Source organism: Eleutherodactylus coqui, chromosome 1, assembly GCF_035609145.1.
Source record: "Eleutherodactylus coqui strain aEleCoq1 chromosome 1, aEleCoq1.hap1, whole genome shotgun sequence".
Taxonomy (NCBI): domain Eukaryota; kingdom Metazoa; phylum Chordata; class Amphibia; order Anura; family Eleutherodactylidae; genus Eleutherodactylus; species Eleutherodactylus coqui.
Window position 1 is genome coordinate 82,628,136 of NC_089837.1, and position 17,764 is coordinate 82,645,899.

General features: G+C 40.2%; 1 protein-coding gene across 1 annotated transcript in view; it reads left to right on the forward strand.

The window, feature by feature from the left end:
• The window catches only part of MYT1L (myelin transcription factor 1 like), a 180,198-nt gene that overhangs the window by 121,774 nt on the left and 40,660 nt on the right, over positions 1-17,764 (forward strand). Inside the window, exons 10-12 of the mRNA XM_066596421.1 lie at positions 4,612-4,848; positions 12,659-12,780; positions 16,374-16,442. Of these exons, the coding sequence (XP_066452518.1) occupies positions 4,612-4,848; positions 12,659-12,780; positions 16,374-16,442 (428 nt within the window). The remainder of the gene's footprint in view (positions 1-4,611; positions 4,849-12,658; positions 12,781-16,373; positions 16,443-17,764) is intronic.

Sequence of the window (17,764 nt, forward strand, 5' to 3'; positions counted from 1 at the left end):
ACAATATGATAGGTAACCATCTATAATCAATCAACCCAAGTCCCAAAGCAAGAAGGTTCTTTAGTGGTTTGTGCTTAAAGGGCTCATCTAGGATTGAACTATATTTTACTATTGTTCATCAGTGGACACAGTTTAATGCAAATAAATTAACTTTCTAATCTACTTAAAACATTTTCTCCTTTTCTGATCGGTACGGCCACCTATCACTGGCTGTCACTATAATGTTTGCCAGGCCACCCTTGTTACATGGCCATTTTATACTGTACATCTAGCATTATAGTGCTTTCTGTGGCCACCTACGTCTGCCCACACAGAGGTAGGTGGGCACAGACAGCGCTTTTTCTCCTGGTAAAATGTCAGGCAACTGAGTGGAAACTGAATGGACCCAATTATAGTAAATGGTGTCCATTTGGTGCTGTTTAGTACGGTCATAAGACAGACCTGTTCGGCCAAGGGATTCCCCTTTCCTGCTCCCCGAATGGAGCAGGAAAATGGTACCCCAGCCGCATATGTGAAAGCAATCTAATGAGGTTACAAGGCTGTTGTACTGAGCTATGCTCCATATAATGTACAGATGGTGGAAGGGCATGTATGAGCAGAGCCATGACCCAAAAAAATGGTACCTCACTTGACATAAAGGGAGCAGAATTGTTAATAGAAGTATATTAGTCAATTTATTTATTATATATATATATATATATATATATATATATATATATATATTAGTTAATTTATTTGTATTAATATGGTCAAAGCAGACAACCCCATTAAGTCTCAAGTAACTCTGCCAAGTATTATAGTTCTGTACCTTGTACTATGCAATTGGTAATTGGTAGAATTAGCTTCTTATGTAGGCAATGCACGTGTTCTATAGCTGTGATGCTATAGGGAAAAAATCTGTTCCCACTGCAACAAAAGGACTCGGTAATATCAGATGATTATCTCAAACAACAGAGAAAGTGAGTCTATGGCAAACATAAAACTGCATCTTTGCCAGTAGAGCTATCGTATAAATATCGTAATGCTCAGAATAAAGCAGTGCTTACATAAAAGTTGGAGCAGTTTGAATTCTAAATTGCAGAGGCTTTAATTAAAAAGGCCAGATCTTAGGGGATCTTATCCGAAGAGATAGCACCAACCCCATTACTAACGATGTGCCCCCAAAGTACAGCAGTCATTCTTCCCTCATCCCTACTTCTCACTCCTGAGCCTCCTGTATGCAGACATTCTCATGGGGTCTTAGTACATGCTCCTTCTTCTCCATGTGCTATAGTTTGACTCACTAGAAGGGGGCTTTTGGCAGAAGTGATCTATGTAGGCTTGTTCTGCATCCCTATGTAAATAACAAATTCTGTATGAGCGTTTGACTATAGATATATCATTTACATGTGGAAAACCTTTATAACCTGAAACATGATTCCCATTTAACAGCTGACACTGTAAATCTAATGTGCCGGAATAATAAATTCATCAAAATTAACTATTAGTAATTATACAATTAGGAGATTTTTGTAGTTAATAGATATTTGCAATATATTTCTCAAGTTAAAAATAATTGCTTTTTACTAATCAGGTGCAAATTGATGTGCTGATTAATCTTAATAGCTGTGTTACGTGTGTAGTTTTTATTACAGATTTAGTGGATCTACTGGACCAAGCCACCAGGGCTGAAGACAGTCCTGAAGTGGTTGGTAGCTGACACCTCAGATAGGCGGACTATAGACAAAAATACGGAATACTGACAGAACTGGGAAGGCATAGACAGAACTCAGAACAAAGGAACGGAGACTGACCCTTGGCTGCAGGGAAGATGGCAGGACCCTAACTATAAGCAGATCAATTGCCTCGATAAAGGCGGCCCCGCGCTGGAACCTTGGTCCTGACTATGCCTGATGGGGGAGATACATGGAACCAGACGGTGCTGGCACACAGACAGAACCAGATAGGGCTGGCACATAGACGGGACCAGATGGGGCTGGCAAACAGACAGATGCAGGACAGAAAGTAAACGTAAGAACAGATGCAGATTTGCAGGAAACCTCATACAGAACAGAAGGTCAGAAGTAGACCCAGGGCAGAGAGGCAGACAGGACCCAGACAAGACAGAAGTCAGACTGCACAACAGAACCCAGAGAGTGGGCAGGCTGAGCGGACACAGACAGAATGACCAGTGAGGCTGATTGTCAGGGAGTGACAAACAACAATGCAAAGGCAACCAGGAAGTGCATCAGCTCACCTTAAATAGGGAAGTAATGCCTAATTAACCCCACAGGTAATCTGAGAGGCATAGACCTGGTTAACCCTGTCAGTGCTGGTTAACCCTGTCAGCGCTGGACAATAGAAAGGAAGGCAGAGACGTTACAAGCTGCTGGATCTCTATTTCTCTTATCCAATTCCCTTGTATAGATGTAGACTATATATAGACTAATATTTAGTTTTTACCTCTGGTCAGTTATTCACAGAGAGCTGTCAATCACTGATAGCTCCGCCCATTAGACCGATCAGCTCAGAATGAGCAGAGATATAAATGAATATAGTACAAGTTATATTAAATCTTCCCCCATAAAACTATATATCAATCTGCTTGTCTCCTCCTGCTCTATAACATGATGCCTGCAGTTTGGACAGCATGTTTGGGCGGTCCGGTTCCCTTTAACTGATGAAACTTTTGTTGCCTACAATCACCACTAGAGGGAGCTTACTGCAACCTGTGTTATTATTGAGTTCAATCAACTCCACCCATCTTATTTTTCTGTCTACATAACTGTACAAGGGTTAGTTTTTTGCAGGACAAGTTGCATGTTTTAATGGTACCATTTAATATACCATATAATGTGTTAAAAAACATTTGAATTTTGGGGGGTTTGTTTTTCTGTTGTTCATGTTGCCATAAGATAATATGGCCCCCTTATTCTGCAGGTCAGTACAATTATGGCAATGGAAAATGTATATATATATTTTTATGTTTTACTACTTTTAAAAAATATAAAAAACTATTTTACATAAAAATTGATTTTGGTCACCATATTATGAGACCCATAACATTCCTATTTTTCTGTCAATAGAGCTGTAAGATTGCTTGTTTTGTGTTGGGACATATGACTTTTTGATCACTTTTCTTTCAAATTTTTTGAGAGATGGGGTGACCAAAAAAAGCTAAAATTCTAGCATTATGTTTTTTTTTTTTAAAAAAACCATGTTCATCATGTGCAATAGGCAATTTATTTTTATTATTGTGTTGTTTTAAAAGGGCTTTATTAACTTAATTTTTATTTTATTTTAGACTTTTAAAAATATTAAACTTTTTTACATTTATCTTTCAGTTCCTTAATGGGACTTGAACATGCGACCGCTTGAACACTTGTACAATAAATCGTAACACTGTATTGCAGTGTACTGTATCTTTTAATGGTAGAATATCAATCCCTGCTATGGCAACCCATCGTCACCCTGTGATCACATTACTGTGGGGGTGATGGGGAGTTGTAAGGGGCTTTCCTGCTAACAGCTTAGATATTGAAGTCAGTATTGACTGTGGCATCTAAGTCGTTAGATGGCTACGTTGGTGTTAAATCCAACTGCAGCTATTGAGGGCAGGTGTCAGATGTACATAATAGGGGGTTAAAAAGTTAGCTTATAAACAGCATGTATTACGCTCCTGAGTTCCCTTTAGTGGTGGCTACAAGCATAAAGCATGTTCTCATTTATTGGGGTGTTCCAGGACTTATATAGCAATGGCCTATGCTCAGAATCATCAATATCAAATCAGTGGGGGTCCGGCCATAGGAATCCCCACCAATTAGCTTATTGAAGAAAGTTCATGGCCTAAGAGAAACTCGATCTCATTCAAATAAATGGGATTGAGTTCTATGCCAGGCACAGCTCCTATGTAATGCACTATAATGTGCCTGGTGTGCAGTTAGGTGCCTGTGGTGCTCACCCAAGTGCCATGGCCACTTTAGACAGCTAATTGGAAGGGGTCTCAAGCAGCGGAATTCCACCTATCTGATATTGCTGGCTACCCTAATGATAGGTCATTAATAATTTAGCCCTGGAAAACCCTTTCAACTCTATGTCTAGGGACAGAATTTTCAGTTCCCCATCATAAAAATAGACTTCCAGCCCCTATAAGAGTGTATTAGTATATATTGTACATCTAATCAGCGCAGAACTTCCAAGTTAAAAATGACACAGTGTTAAAAAGTGGACATTTGTTTTAAGGCAACAGCAGCAATAAGAAATTTGGGATATACAATGTAAGCCCATTATTTTATTGATTACCTTCCAGTTGCATGGCATAGGGTTGTATGCATATATCAGATCAGGAATATTAAGAAAAGAGTGCATAAGACTCATCCTTAGACGCTCTCAGTTACCTCACACTGGAATAGACATAGCAGTAAAGAAAATTTCATTTTTCTCTTTCCCGTTATATGCCTGCATGAAAGTAGCAAGCCTTACATAAGTTTAGGACGCTGTGTGTGGGCACATTGTCACGACTCAATGCAGGAAATCTACAGGAAGCGCATAATCCAATAAAACTAAAAAATAGTAAAGAATAGAAGAAAATAGTGAAAAGCTAATTTCACAATATTCATCCATTCCTTTCAGAATCCTGACATTGATGTGGATGAAAATGGAACACTGGACCTTAGCATGAACAAACAAAGACACCGCGATGGTTGCTGCTCCATTCTAACTCCACTGGAACCAATGTCACCACAGCGGCAGGCAGTGATGAATAGCCAGTGTTTCCAAATGAATGAGAGTGATTGCTGGGACTTACCAGTAGACTACACTAAAATGAAACCCAGACGGATAGATGAAGATGATTCCACAGAGATTAATGTAGGTTTTACCCATATGGAGGTCTCAAGTGCGATAAAAGCAATAGAGTTGTGTACCAGTATATAATATCCAAGAGGAGCCTTTCCATAAACACAACAAAGCAACCGCTTTTTGTTCTCAAGCAATGAGCAGCACAGCAATTTATTCAGAATCCATGAGACATAAGATATAACCAAAATGGCTGCCACCGGTATGATTGGATGAAGAATAAAGAACAGCAGCAGAAGGTCTCATAATTTAGGTTAACCTGAGATTCTATAGGTACATTAACATAGAACTGCAAACACTCACTGTAAACTCAACAACACACAAATGAATAGTGTATAATGCAGCTCATGTCTTAACTAGGTCAATCAGTTCATGTGACTACTAAAGTGCCTTTTACACCGAAAGTTAATTTGTCCAATCATCAGATCATTCATAGGTGCCACCGATCATTAGATGAACGAGCAACCGCTAGTACCTTTGGTGATTGCATCTTTGATGTGGCACAAAAATCATCACAGTTGGAGGCACATCTTCCTTCATAAATGGGGGATGTGCTGCTGACAATGATGATACTCTATGGGGGACAAACAATTATATGAACAATTGTTCAACCCCCATAGAGTCCAAATTGGCCTGTGTAAAGACTGCAAGTGAGTGACAATGTTGTTTATTGGCACTTGTCATTAGCAGACAATTCGATGGTGTAAAAGGATCTCAAGGCCCACGGAGTGATGATCACTCAAAAATCGCTAAAAAGCAATCGTTTGAGCGATAACCGTTGCATCTAAACACGCAGCCATCGTGCACTTAAGTTCAGGTCAACCTAAAAATCGTTGTGCTGACTTATCAGGACTGCACGATGCGTTCTTTATGGGTAGTGCTGATAGCATTGTTTCCCAACAGAGAACAAAGGAGCTGAATGTAGATAAGAGCCTTTGGGCTATTAACTGCATTCAGCTATAGGCTTCATTTGCATGCTAATATGCTTTTAAGTAGCTGAGTAGCTACTTAATAGTTTGTGCAAAATGATCGCTCAAAGCTGTCACTCAAACTGTCGTTTGAGCGATCTTTGAGCGATCATCGCTCTGTGTAAATGGGCCTTAAGTCACAATGTTAGGAGAAGCTGCTAATAGATAATTGTAATAATAATATAACCATTTTATGGTACTCACTGAAGGAAGGACGGGAGGGAGGAAGAAGAAAGATGGAAGGAAAAAGATGGAAAGAAAGTAAAAAGGAAGCAAGGAAAAGGTAGGGAAAGAAGGAAGGAAAGATGGAAAGTTGGAAGCAAGAACAGCAGATGGAAAAAAGGAAGGGAGGAAAGGTAAAGAAGGCTGATGGAAGATAGGAAGATGGAAGGAAAGAAAAAAAAGGAAAGACTAAGGAAGGAAAGAAGGAAAAGTGAAGGAAAGAAGAAGGAAGGGAGAAAGTAAAGGAATAAAGAGAATGGAAGGGAGGAAGTAAAGAAAAGGAAGACAGGAATCTTAGTTTGCTTTCATATGCACACAGAAGTATTCCACACCAAAATTTGTATTTTTGACATGTGGAGTTTGACATGGTTTTGCGGTAATGTCACCATTACAAATCCGTAGTGACTCTACCCCAATACAGCATCAAAATTCACATGTTAGACATGCAGTAGACAAAAAGAAGGAAATAGGAGAAAGAATGTAAGTAAAGAATGGGAGGGATGAAGGAAGCAAGAGAAAAATACAAGAGTGAGAAAACAGGAAACCTTTACATATGTTAAAATTCTGAAATTAAATTTTAGATAGCAAGAAGTGAAGGCAGGAAGGAAGTAAAGAGGAAAAGGTTAAAAAAAGGAGGAGGGGGGAACTTGAGGAAATAAAAGCCAGTAGGAAGGAAGTGAGGAAACAGCAGTGGAAATTTTCGAAACAAAAACAAAGTGAGGTAGTGAAGACCCTGACATGTCCTTGTAGAAGCGACAAGTTACCAGGCACTGCCAGGGACAAAGTGTGGATTACCCATCCGCATAGCATAAGACTAGATTAAAGTTTCTTATTTGTATGCAGTTTTGCAAAGTTTTCTTGGGTAAATGTAATAATATTTTATTTTTATCCACTGACAAAGATTTGCTTCCACTTTGTCTTTTGTTGGATGTGCATATATTATTAGGTAATTGCTTTTACAACAATTCCCAAATTCACTATTCAAATCGAACACTGTAACAAGCACTATCAATTTCACTAATAGGAGACAAGAGGTACTTGGATTTCCAATTACCTGTGGTGGTTTGTTTCAGTGCCATCAGCAAAATACAAGCGTTTTGTCCATGCAGAAATAGATAAGTTGTAATGTCCATCAGCACATTATCCACGGTTCTCTTTAAAGGGGTTTGTGCCCAGATAGCATCCCCTGTTCATATGCCCTATTCTTGTGAATGGCCATCCTGTAGTACTACATTTCTCCTATAGCCGCTGCTTTCAAGGGGTGCAGAGAGCTGGAATTAGGGTGTCTGGAGCCACGCATTCTCAAGGGGGCACAAACCCTTTAAAGGAAGTCTGTCACATACTTTTTGGGGTATTAACTGAATACCATTGGACAAATGTCCAATGATATGAGGAACCTGTTGTTCCCTTTATTGTGTTTTACTGCAGCTTCATTCTATAGGTCTTTATTTTTGCAATGTACTATATGCAAATGAGTGGTGGACTATCTGATATGCGGTCTACCCCTGCCTGTGGTCCAGCCCTCTCCCTGCCCAGAGTTTATAAACTGCACCATTCCAAGCTTCATGACATCTCCAGCTCCACTTGTTGGAGACTTCATGCGTTTCACTATCACTGCACCCGCGACACACATGCATGTGATGTCAGTCCAGCTAGGAAAGAGTCACAGAGCATGCACCTGTTTGCTCAGTGTGGCACAAGTGCGGTGATAATGGAACAAATGACATCCCCAGTGGGCAAAGCTGGAGATGTCATAAAGCTTGGAATGGGCGCAGTTTGTAAACTCTGGGCAGAGAGAGATGAACCATGGGCAGAGGTGGACCACCCATCAGACAGTATACCACTCATTTGCATATAGGGCGTGGCAAAAAAAGACCTATATCTCAAGAATAAAGCTGCAGTGAAGCTCATATCATTGGACGTTTACCAGTGTATTTAGTTCATATCCCCCAAAAGTATCTGAGATACTTAATTTAAGCTAAAGGCTCTAGAAATGATAGCATTAAAATTTTGAAGCCCCGTAGACCGGCATAGCTGCTATGTTATGTTGCTTATTGATCTAATTTTTTTTAAATTATTTTAACTGTTTCCTTTCCTAACAAATCTAGCTGCATCTGCCAATGGCTTGCAGATAAATATCTCAAGCCTATGGCCACCTTAAAAGTGCTCATAAAACATATATGGACATCAGCCAAACCCACCAGTTTTGGTGGGACTATCTCCTGTGTATGGGGATGTCCTGACTTCCCTAACAGCCGATTTTTAGGAAAAGAATGATCGGGCATGTTGTATTTTAACATGCCATATTCTTTGTTCTCCTAGTAGATAGTCAGCTGCCAGAGGAGTCATCAGACTTTTATTCCCCTCTTTACATTAAAAACACATGCATGCTCCAGTTGTGTGGAGGCTTGGAGAACTAGCTGTCAGCTGACAACTATCTGAAGTTTATGGGCACCTTAATAAGTTCTGCTCCCCCTACCCCTTACCTTGTAATAGCTCTTTCAGTACCACTACCCTAAGGGATCCCTGTTGGGTCCAAGACTAGCCCTATGCCCCGTCCTTCTGATCTCACGTACTCTCCTTACCAGTACTCCCGTTTTCAGAACCATTGTACTGTAATTCATCGTAACCTATCTAGGATATTGCTTGTTGATATTGAATACACTATCATAGACTATGTTTATCCCGAAATAATCAAGCCTATAATATTCTGTACCGTGTTCTCATTTTGCTATGTCATCACTTTGTGAAAACTGAAATAAAAACTATAGTGAAAAAATTGCTGCCGAATGGCGAATACCAAAAACTCAATGAAAATGGCAGCAAAACGTTAACATCCTTCCGTGTCTTGAACACCTTCTCACACTGAATAAAGATCTACCTTTCCCATATACAGCATGTGTCATCAATATATATATATATATATATATATCATGTATATTTGTGAAATTTATTCTAGTCTAAGATGGTCGGTTGTGTTGGTGATCCTGTTTCAAGCCTCACAAAATCAGAAATTCCCAGAATTCATTGTTTTTGTAAATTGAAGGGTTATTGGGTTATTTCCAGCTAGCAAAATGGTTGCAGATTACTAGATTATGCCATAACATTGCGATCAGTGTGGGTTTGACCTCTGGTACCCCCACAGATCCTGAAAATGACGGCGGGGGGGGGGGGGGGGGAGCTTAGCTGTGGTTTAGGGTTGCAGACTTTTACCCAGCCCCATTCTTTCCTTTTAGACCCTTAAGCATTAAGTAACTGACGCAGCATCATGCTAGGAGGGGGATGTTACGGGTGATCAGATGACATATGAAGCACATGGATTCAGGAGCAATGCCCTTTTTTGATTTTTGGCTACATTAAAGATGTTGTCTAAATAAAAGTACCTTTACATGGAGCGACTATCGATCAGATAGTCGCTCAGAAAAGTCACTGAAGCGTACGAAAGACAGTCGATTATTTGCTTTTACACAGAACGATGATTGCTCATTAGTTGTTTGCTGAGATATCATTTTAGAGGGTCTCTCCAAGCTAATTAGTTTCACGTACGAACGCGAACGACTGTGACGTTACATCTAGAGATGAGTGAGTATACTCGCTAAAGGCAATTGCTCAAGCGAGCATTGCCTTTAGCGAGTATCTCCCCCGCTCGAGACTGAAGGCTCGGGTGCCGGCGCGGGGGAGCGGTAAGTAACGGCTGTCAGCAGGAGGGAGCGGGGGGGAGAGAGGGAGAGAGAGATCTCCCCTCCGTTCCGCCGCACTCTCCCCCGCAGCTCCGTGCCCGCTGTTGGCGCCTGAACCTGCAGTCTCAAGCGGGGGAGATACTCGCTAAAGGCAATGCTCGCTCGAGCAATTGCCTTTAGCGAGTATACTCGCTCATTTATAGTTACATCAGATGACTTTTGATCAAACAGGGACTATTTTTTTTTTTGGTAAGCTAAAGTGAAACAACTAACATATTATGGCTCATCACCCTGTCGATGTCCATGTTTTCACGGAACAACTATCCTTTCAATTTACTCTTTCGGGTGATTATTTGGCTGATAGTCTTGCCATGTAAAAGGGCCTCTAGATAACTAGTTTTAAAGGCCATTTTGTATGGCAAGATAAGTTGGAACAAGGATGCAACCTAGCGGTGAAGTAGTGATCCTATATCATTGGTTTGGCATGCATTGACACTGAACAGTAATTGGGTAGTTTTGATTGTTCTTTCAAACATAACCTCATCTCTGGTCATCCCTCCTGCCACTGCTTTCCAAGTCATACAACGTCGGTTTATACCAAATAATGTAGCAGCAGATAAAGAATGATTTTCAGATCCAATCAGTGATAATCTAATGGTCTATCGCTAATTGTTCATTCGCTGCATGCATTTACACCAATCAATCTAACGATTATTTGCATGACTTGCAGAGCATCTCTCTGGAGGACCTGGCACGACCATGCATGACATGGACAGCCAATGGATTTTTACGAACACCATGTAATGCTTCATTTTTCCTGTGATGGCACTGTAGGGGTATTGGATACTTGCTATAAGGGTCCTGCACGGTTTCTAACTGATTGCTTGAGGTTACTCTGTGATCAGCTTATGTTTAGGGGCATCTTCTAAAAAAAGATATAATAATCTCCTTTAATGACCCCAACTTATAAAAATATATATTTTTAAATGAACATTATTCACACAAATTGAAACTAAATACTTAGGTAATACCTGCTGGACTGTAAACTACAACCTATACTTTAACAATGGTAATTCAACTGCTGAAATCTACATAATTGGACTTATTCTTGTCTTTAAGACGCTGTGTATACCTACAGCCAACACTATGGAGGAGGGAGAAGATACACGACTAAGGAAGTGACTAATGTTTATGTAGGAGTGTTATACTTTTAGTTCTATAGTGCGATATAATCTTATGCTGAATGTGTTCCCACAAGTTTAACTTCTCAATAAATACTTATGATAGCATCATGTGAAAACTGTAAGGATGACACTGGACAACTTTCTTAAATATTCAGGCCAAATGGTACGGACATAGGTATTGTCTCTAGTCTCTAGCCATGACTTATAGCTCTTAAACTCAAGAGAAGCTACAACTCCCAGTATTCCTTGATAGAAACAGGGGCAATTCGGGTCCAGACTATCAGGACGTGACAGAAGTTGCAGTTTGCCAACAACCGTTGAGCCATAAGGTGGAGACTACTCTATTAGAAGATGCAAGATCATTTATGACCCCATGGTCAACAGTCAACAAGTGTTATTTAGTCTTAGAACCATGAAGAATTTTCTGTAGTTCTGAATGTGTTTCTGTTTACTTCTTGATGTCAGTAAAGTATTCGATTATACTGTACATACAGTCAGTAACAAAAAGTTTGGATTGTGTCAGTAATAAGCATAATGGGCGTATTATTTACTTAGACAGGTGTTTCACATGCTGTTCTAAATCAACATTGTGCCCGTCTAAGGGGGACAAATATATGAAGAGGTACAGCCTCTCAATACATTTGTCTCATCTGGCAACAGTTCCATGTGCCAGATAAAACCCTACCGCATTTCCGAGCTAGAGTAGGATTTTGCTATAATCTACACCAATTTCTGGGCATAGATTATATTAAATATGACAGGTCACACATAGCCTTGCCCCCTAAAGCCGGCCATGTGCACTTTTTGGAAAAGTGACGGGGCATGGTGTAAATGTTCAAAAAGTAGCAGCTTAGCACATGCACCAAAATTGCAACTTTTGAATGCAAGGATTCTGTCTTAATAAATAGACCCCATAAAGAATACTTTGGTATAAGTGACCAAAGTAGGTCAATCTTTGGTTTTTAAAGAAATTCAATATAGGTCAATAGAATTTTAAATCTAAAATAATAAGACTTTCCAACATTGACTTTCCTTCTGCTTTCTTTCAAGTTGCCATGGTAGGGTCAATAGATTTACAGTGCACAAACTTCTTACCATGTGACCTTAACTAAGAGTGAAGGTCACATGACAGGATGTTCATGCAAGGAAGAGTTAGTCTGTTGAGGCTACCATGGCAACCGGAGCGCAAGTACTGTGAACAAAAATCCAAATTGTCCAATTAATTTATTGTTTTCTCCAACTTCAAGAGTCGGTCATACGGTATATCGGAAACGTTTGAAGAATAGATTAAAAGTACAAAACCGTTAGCACTTGGCAGAAAATTTTTATGACAACTTTTTTTTGCAGATATTTGTATTATTAGAGGCAGGTGTGTGTTCTGAGATGTTAGAATAAGGAAGGTTGACAACATAATACAATCAAGCTATACATACATATTCTTTACTATGTTTGACTGTTCTTAGCAGGGTTGTCCCACTTCAAACAGTTTTTCAGCAGGAAGCGGACAGCTTCGTACATTGTGCTATGGCCCGGGTTGATGCTGCAAGCTGAGTCCTATTAAAGTGAATGAGACTCAGTCTGCAAAAGCAGCCTGGGCCACTGCACAATGTATGGAGCTGTCTACAGCAAACCAGCTAGAAGTGGGACCAGCTTTAATGCCATGAAATATATAACGGATCAGAAATACTCTATAATCTGTTTTTGATTGTCCACTTTTTTAAGCATGGTACTTTTGTTAAATATTTAATTATCTATCTATATTGTGTAGCATGATGATCTGGATCCATTCCACGATGCCCTAGAAGACAGAAGGTACCCTGGTGAAGTAACAATTCCAAGTCCGAAGCCCAAATTTCCTCAGTGTAAAGAAAACAAAAAGGACTTATTAACGTAAGAAATTTAATCCATCAAAATACTGTTATTTTTTTTTTAAGGCTTTTTTATTTGGCTATTGCAGTAGCCCGATGTAGTTGGTGGACCAGAACAATTGGAGAAGGCTTAGTGAAAGCTATAGCTGGGACTATTCAAAGGGGTAGCCCTGCTTTTAACTATTGATGGCTTCTTCTGAAGGTAGGCCATCAATAGTTGAAAGCAGAACAACCCCTTTAAATCATGCCTTTGAGAATATGGTATTCATGGCCAACAATCTTAGGGCAACACTGAACCCTTTTCTGCAGTACGCTTACAGAAGAGTCATTTAGTTAGGTTACATAGCCATGACTCATATACCATACCACTGTAGAATAAAACCCCTTTGAGATTAAGACGGGGCTTTTTATACAGTCTCTACTGTGTGTTCAATTCATTGTACAGGTCATTATGGATACAATAATACCACATATGTGGGATTTCTTTACATAAAATGTAATGTTTTTATAAATATAGGGTAAAGTGTGAAGGAAAAAGGTTTTTTTGGTATTTTTTTTAACTTTTTACATTTTTTTTTTACACTTTTTAACAGTTTTTATGTCCCCATAGAAGACTTGAGCCAAAACAGCTATGATCGCTATTATAATGCATTGCAGGACTTTTGCACTGCCATACCTTATCACTTACAATAGCGATCATAGCCAGGACACCCTTGCAGAGGTCTGCATGTCACAGAATGGGAACCCTTTACATAATGGCATGTAGGGGGTTAGTAGTGGGAAACGATGCTCTTATCGATCTCCGATCTCAGGATGGAGTGGGCTCAGCTTGTGATCCACATAATGGAAGGTTATGTCCTGATTAGAGATGAGCGAACCTACTCGTTTCGAGTAATTACTCGATCGAGCACTGCGATTTTCAAGTACTTCCGTACTCGGGGGAAAAGATTCGGGGGGCGCCGGGGGGCGAGGGGGAGGCGTGGCGGAGCGGGGGGTAGCAGCGGGGAACAGGGGGGAGCCCCCTCTCCCTCTCCCCCCACTCCCCGCTGCAAACCCCCCCCCTCACCCACGGCGCCCCCCGAATCTTTTCGCCCGAGTACGGAAGTACTCGAAAATCGCGGTGCTCGGGCAAAAAAGGGGCGTGGCTGCGTAGGTTCGTTCATCTCTAGTCCTGATGCATTAATTACTACCCTGCCAGGACGTAAACGAATGTCATATAGTGCTAGGGGGTTAAAATAAATATAAATTGTTTATTTTAATATTATAACATTTGCCAAGTATCAATAATTTCCTGAGTGGATCTATCTCTTCTCTAACATCCATCGCTTCATTGTCTGTTTGCATCAGTTTATTCTTCTAACTTCAGAAAGATAAAGTCATAAATGTTCCCCCTGCTCGGAGCTTTTGTGTGATTTAATACTGTATATTGCACTTAGAAGAAATGGGTCCATTCGTGATTAAGCCATCCATTTGTGAGAGAAGAACATTCATCATAGAGGTGTGGAGTCACATAAATATAGCTGTCCTACATACAGCATGTGAATAATAACAGTTCACTTATTGGCAGGGAGAAGTAGACGAACACCAATTTGCACCTTTCAAAGTCTTCCTGTTGTTCTCCTCTTCTGATTTCCAGTCAATTTACATCTAATGGTCATTCATGGATCCAACTAGTCTTCTAATTGGTGATAAATGATGTCCTGCTTTATAATAAATGGGCACTACCGTAAGACTTACACCCTTTGTAATATTAATATGCCCTAATAACTAATGCATCCTGTTTCCGTTGATAGATATTGGCTATTATTTTTCTTTGTAAATACAGTATAATTGCACTTTTCAACCAGTAACACGACAGGTTTCTTGGCCTTTGTTTCAAAGCTTAAAGGCGTATTCCTATCTCAGACAATTATGGCATATTCACAGGGCCATATGCCATGTATCTCTGATAGATGGAGGTCCCATCTCTGGGATCTGGGTCTTTCTTGAAAATTGCCCCCCTCTGAACTCATCTTGACTCACTTCCACTGAGGTGGCTGAGGGTACGGAAACAGTCAAATTGACTGTGAGGCAGATGGATGTGGATCCACCTTGACTTAGGGCTATTTGAGAAGGCGGTAGATGAAAACCCCCAATTTTTACCCATGTACCCTCCAAGTGTGATTTGGTCTTCGTAGCATGGTCAGCAAGTCATTACTTGCACAGATAGTCCCGGTAGTGTGACTGCTGAGGCTGTATCGGGCAAAAGCATGGTGCCTGATGGTGTGAACTAATGCGTATCCAAAGGACTGGCTATGGTGCAATTGCAAGGTCCAGGTAATGATCAGAGCAGACAGTAGGCAATAAATAAGTCAAAACACAGAGCCGAGGTCAGGGAGCACAGAAATCAGAATTGTCAGGAACGCAGGCTAAGGTCAGAGCTAGAATACACAAACTGGCACTTTTTCACAATGGCTGATACGACAGATTACTTAGGCATCCTCTCTGTGCCATTGGTGCCTGACAGAGTGGGACCTGGATGGGAATTGGTGGGGGATGTGTTTAGGGTGCATGCACTGGCCCTTTGAGGCGGGAGCGAGCATGCCCTACTGGCAGATGAGAATGCCCCCGCGGTGGGACATGCACGGCCTGGAGAATTGCGATACCCCAATAGCAGGTGAGCCATGGGAGCAGCAGCTGCATATCTTGACACTTGCTATTCTGCACTGTTTCTGTATCTCAGAAGTTACAGTTGAAGTTGACAGTAAACATAATTAGAATAACAATTGCCATGGGGTGTATCAAAAGAGGCGTATGCACATAATGAGAACAAATCCATTTACTAGTCAGACCACACATAGCATATAATGTCGTTTTCAGAACCTGTGGAGAGGAAGGACATATCAGACCTTAAGTTGATAAAAAGGCGACAACTAAAGTAATAAATGGAATGGGCGGACTACAATACCAGAAAGGTTATTAAAATTGGGGTTATTAAGTTTAGAAAAAAAGATGGTTAACAGGCGACCCACTTACTATGTATAGATATATCAGGGGTCATAGAGAGATCTCTCCCATCATCTATATATACCCAGGACTCTGACTGTAACAAGGGGACATCCTCTACATCTAGAGGAAAGAAGGTTTGTACACCGACATAGAAGGGGGTTCTTTACTGTAAGAGCAGTGAGACTATGGAACTCTCTACCTGAGGGTGTGGTGATGGTGAACTCGATAAGAGTTCAAGAGGGGCCTGGACACCTTTCTTGGGTTTAACAATACTACATATTATTGTCACTGATTACTTCAGAAGGGCTGTTGACCTGGGGATTATTCTGATTCGGAATTGGGAAAGGTATTTTGTTTCTCTGTGATGAGGAAAATTGGCTTCTACTGCATATTTTTTTGCCTACTTCTGGATCAACATTGCAGGATAATGGGCTGAACTGGATGAAACATACAGTATTTCTTTTTGCAGGAATACAAACTATGTTACTATGTTACATTATCTAAACACCCAGGTCAATCTGCAGTGGTTTTTTGGCGTCTGTTGGCACCCCATACCCCATGTATGCCTCTGTTCTTACTAGGTCTTCCTTAACACAGTATGAAGAGTTTTTGTATACTTTTTTGCAGATTGTCTGGTTGTCCACTGGCAGATAAGAGTATTCGGAACATGATGGCTACTAGCTCACAGGAACTCAAGTAAGAATGCCCATTTTCTGTCTTTTTACTGCTTGCATTATAATTATATTGTATCATTAGTGAATCTCTGCATTACGTTTATCTCACACAATGTCGTCTTGAGCTGCTCAAGTTTGGAGAAGTAAAGGTACTTTGGGCAATACTGTGAAATTGAATGTAAGCTTTATCTAGGGTATCATAAAGCTCTCTAGTAGCTACTGGCTGCATTTCTCTTTATTTCCATCTGTTTTACTGTCGCTCATATAACTTGTCATTATTCTATCTGGATTTTACTTTTCTTTAAATCAGTGAGGTTAATACTCTCTATATCAAGTAAATAAAATGCCCCAGTGTATAGCGTTAGGCTTAGAGGCATATCACATATCCTACAATAAAAAAAAGTGCCTATTCAGCACTGCTGTTAAAATGTTGATTATTTAGAGAGTAGATATCATTTTATAATACGATGGATATATACTTCTTATTATGTTTAATGTCATTCTGCTGCTGAGTCAGAATACATAGCGCAGCTTCAAGTTCAGAATATATAATAATTGTAACTGGGTCTTGACAATAGTAGAACTAACCCGGTGTCAGATAGGAGTGTCTCATAGCAAATTCAAAATGAGCCCCTATATGCACTTAAGACTAATGTTGGGGGAACTGAACCAGTAGAACCCTATTTGGGTCAAACTTTGCTAAAAGTTTAGTTCAGCATGAACACGGGTGTATAACGTGTCGAAGAGCTATAAAACTCTTTATAAAATCTGGCAGTGTTATATAGGGCTTTTATGGCTCTTAAAAAGGTGTTCTACAGCAGTTTTAGGGGTTTTGGTGAACTTCTGGTTTAGTAGAAACTAATTAGGATCGAACCAAATTTTTTGAAAAAGTTTGGCAAACCAGACGAAACCAAACTTTTCAAAAGTTAGTGCATCACTACTCAGGACCCACTAAATTTGACATTAAATGGGATCTATCAGTACTCCTGACAAGTCTGTTTTAGTAAATCCTTGTATTCTGCATGGCTCTGTAACTCTGGAGCATCCTCTAATGTAGCTCAGTGGTTAGCACTGTTGTAGCACTAGGGTCAAATCTGACCAAGGATAACATCTGCATGAAGCTTGTATGCTCGTATTGTATTTCTTCACCCTCTCCGAAGGGGAAAGAAGCATGATAGTTCAGTAGTTATTTGTGTGGGGTTCCTCATAATAATTATCACCTTACATAGTCCATACATTTATTGAGAAGATATTCATAAAGAACATACAAACTCCATGCAGAAGGTATTCTTGGTCAGATTTGAACCTAGGACCCCAGTACTTCAAAGCAACAGTGCAAACCAC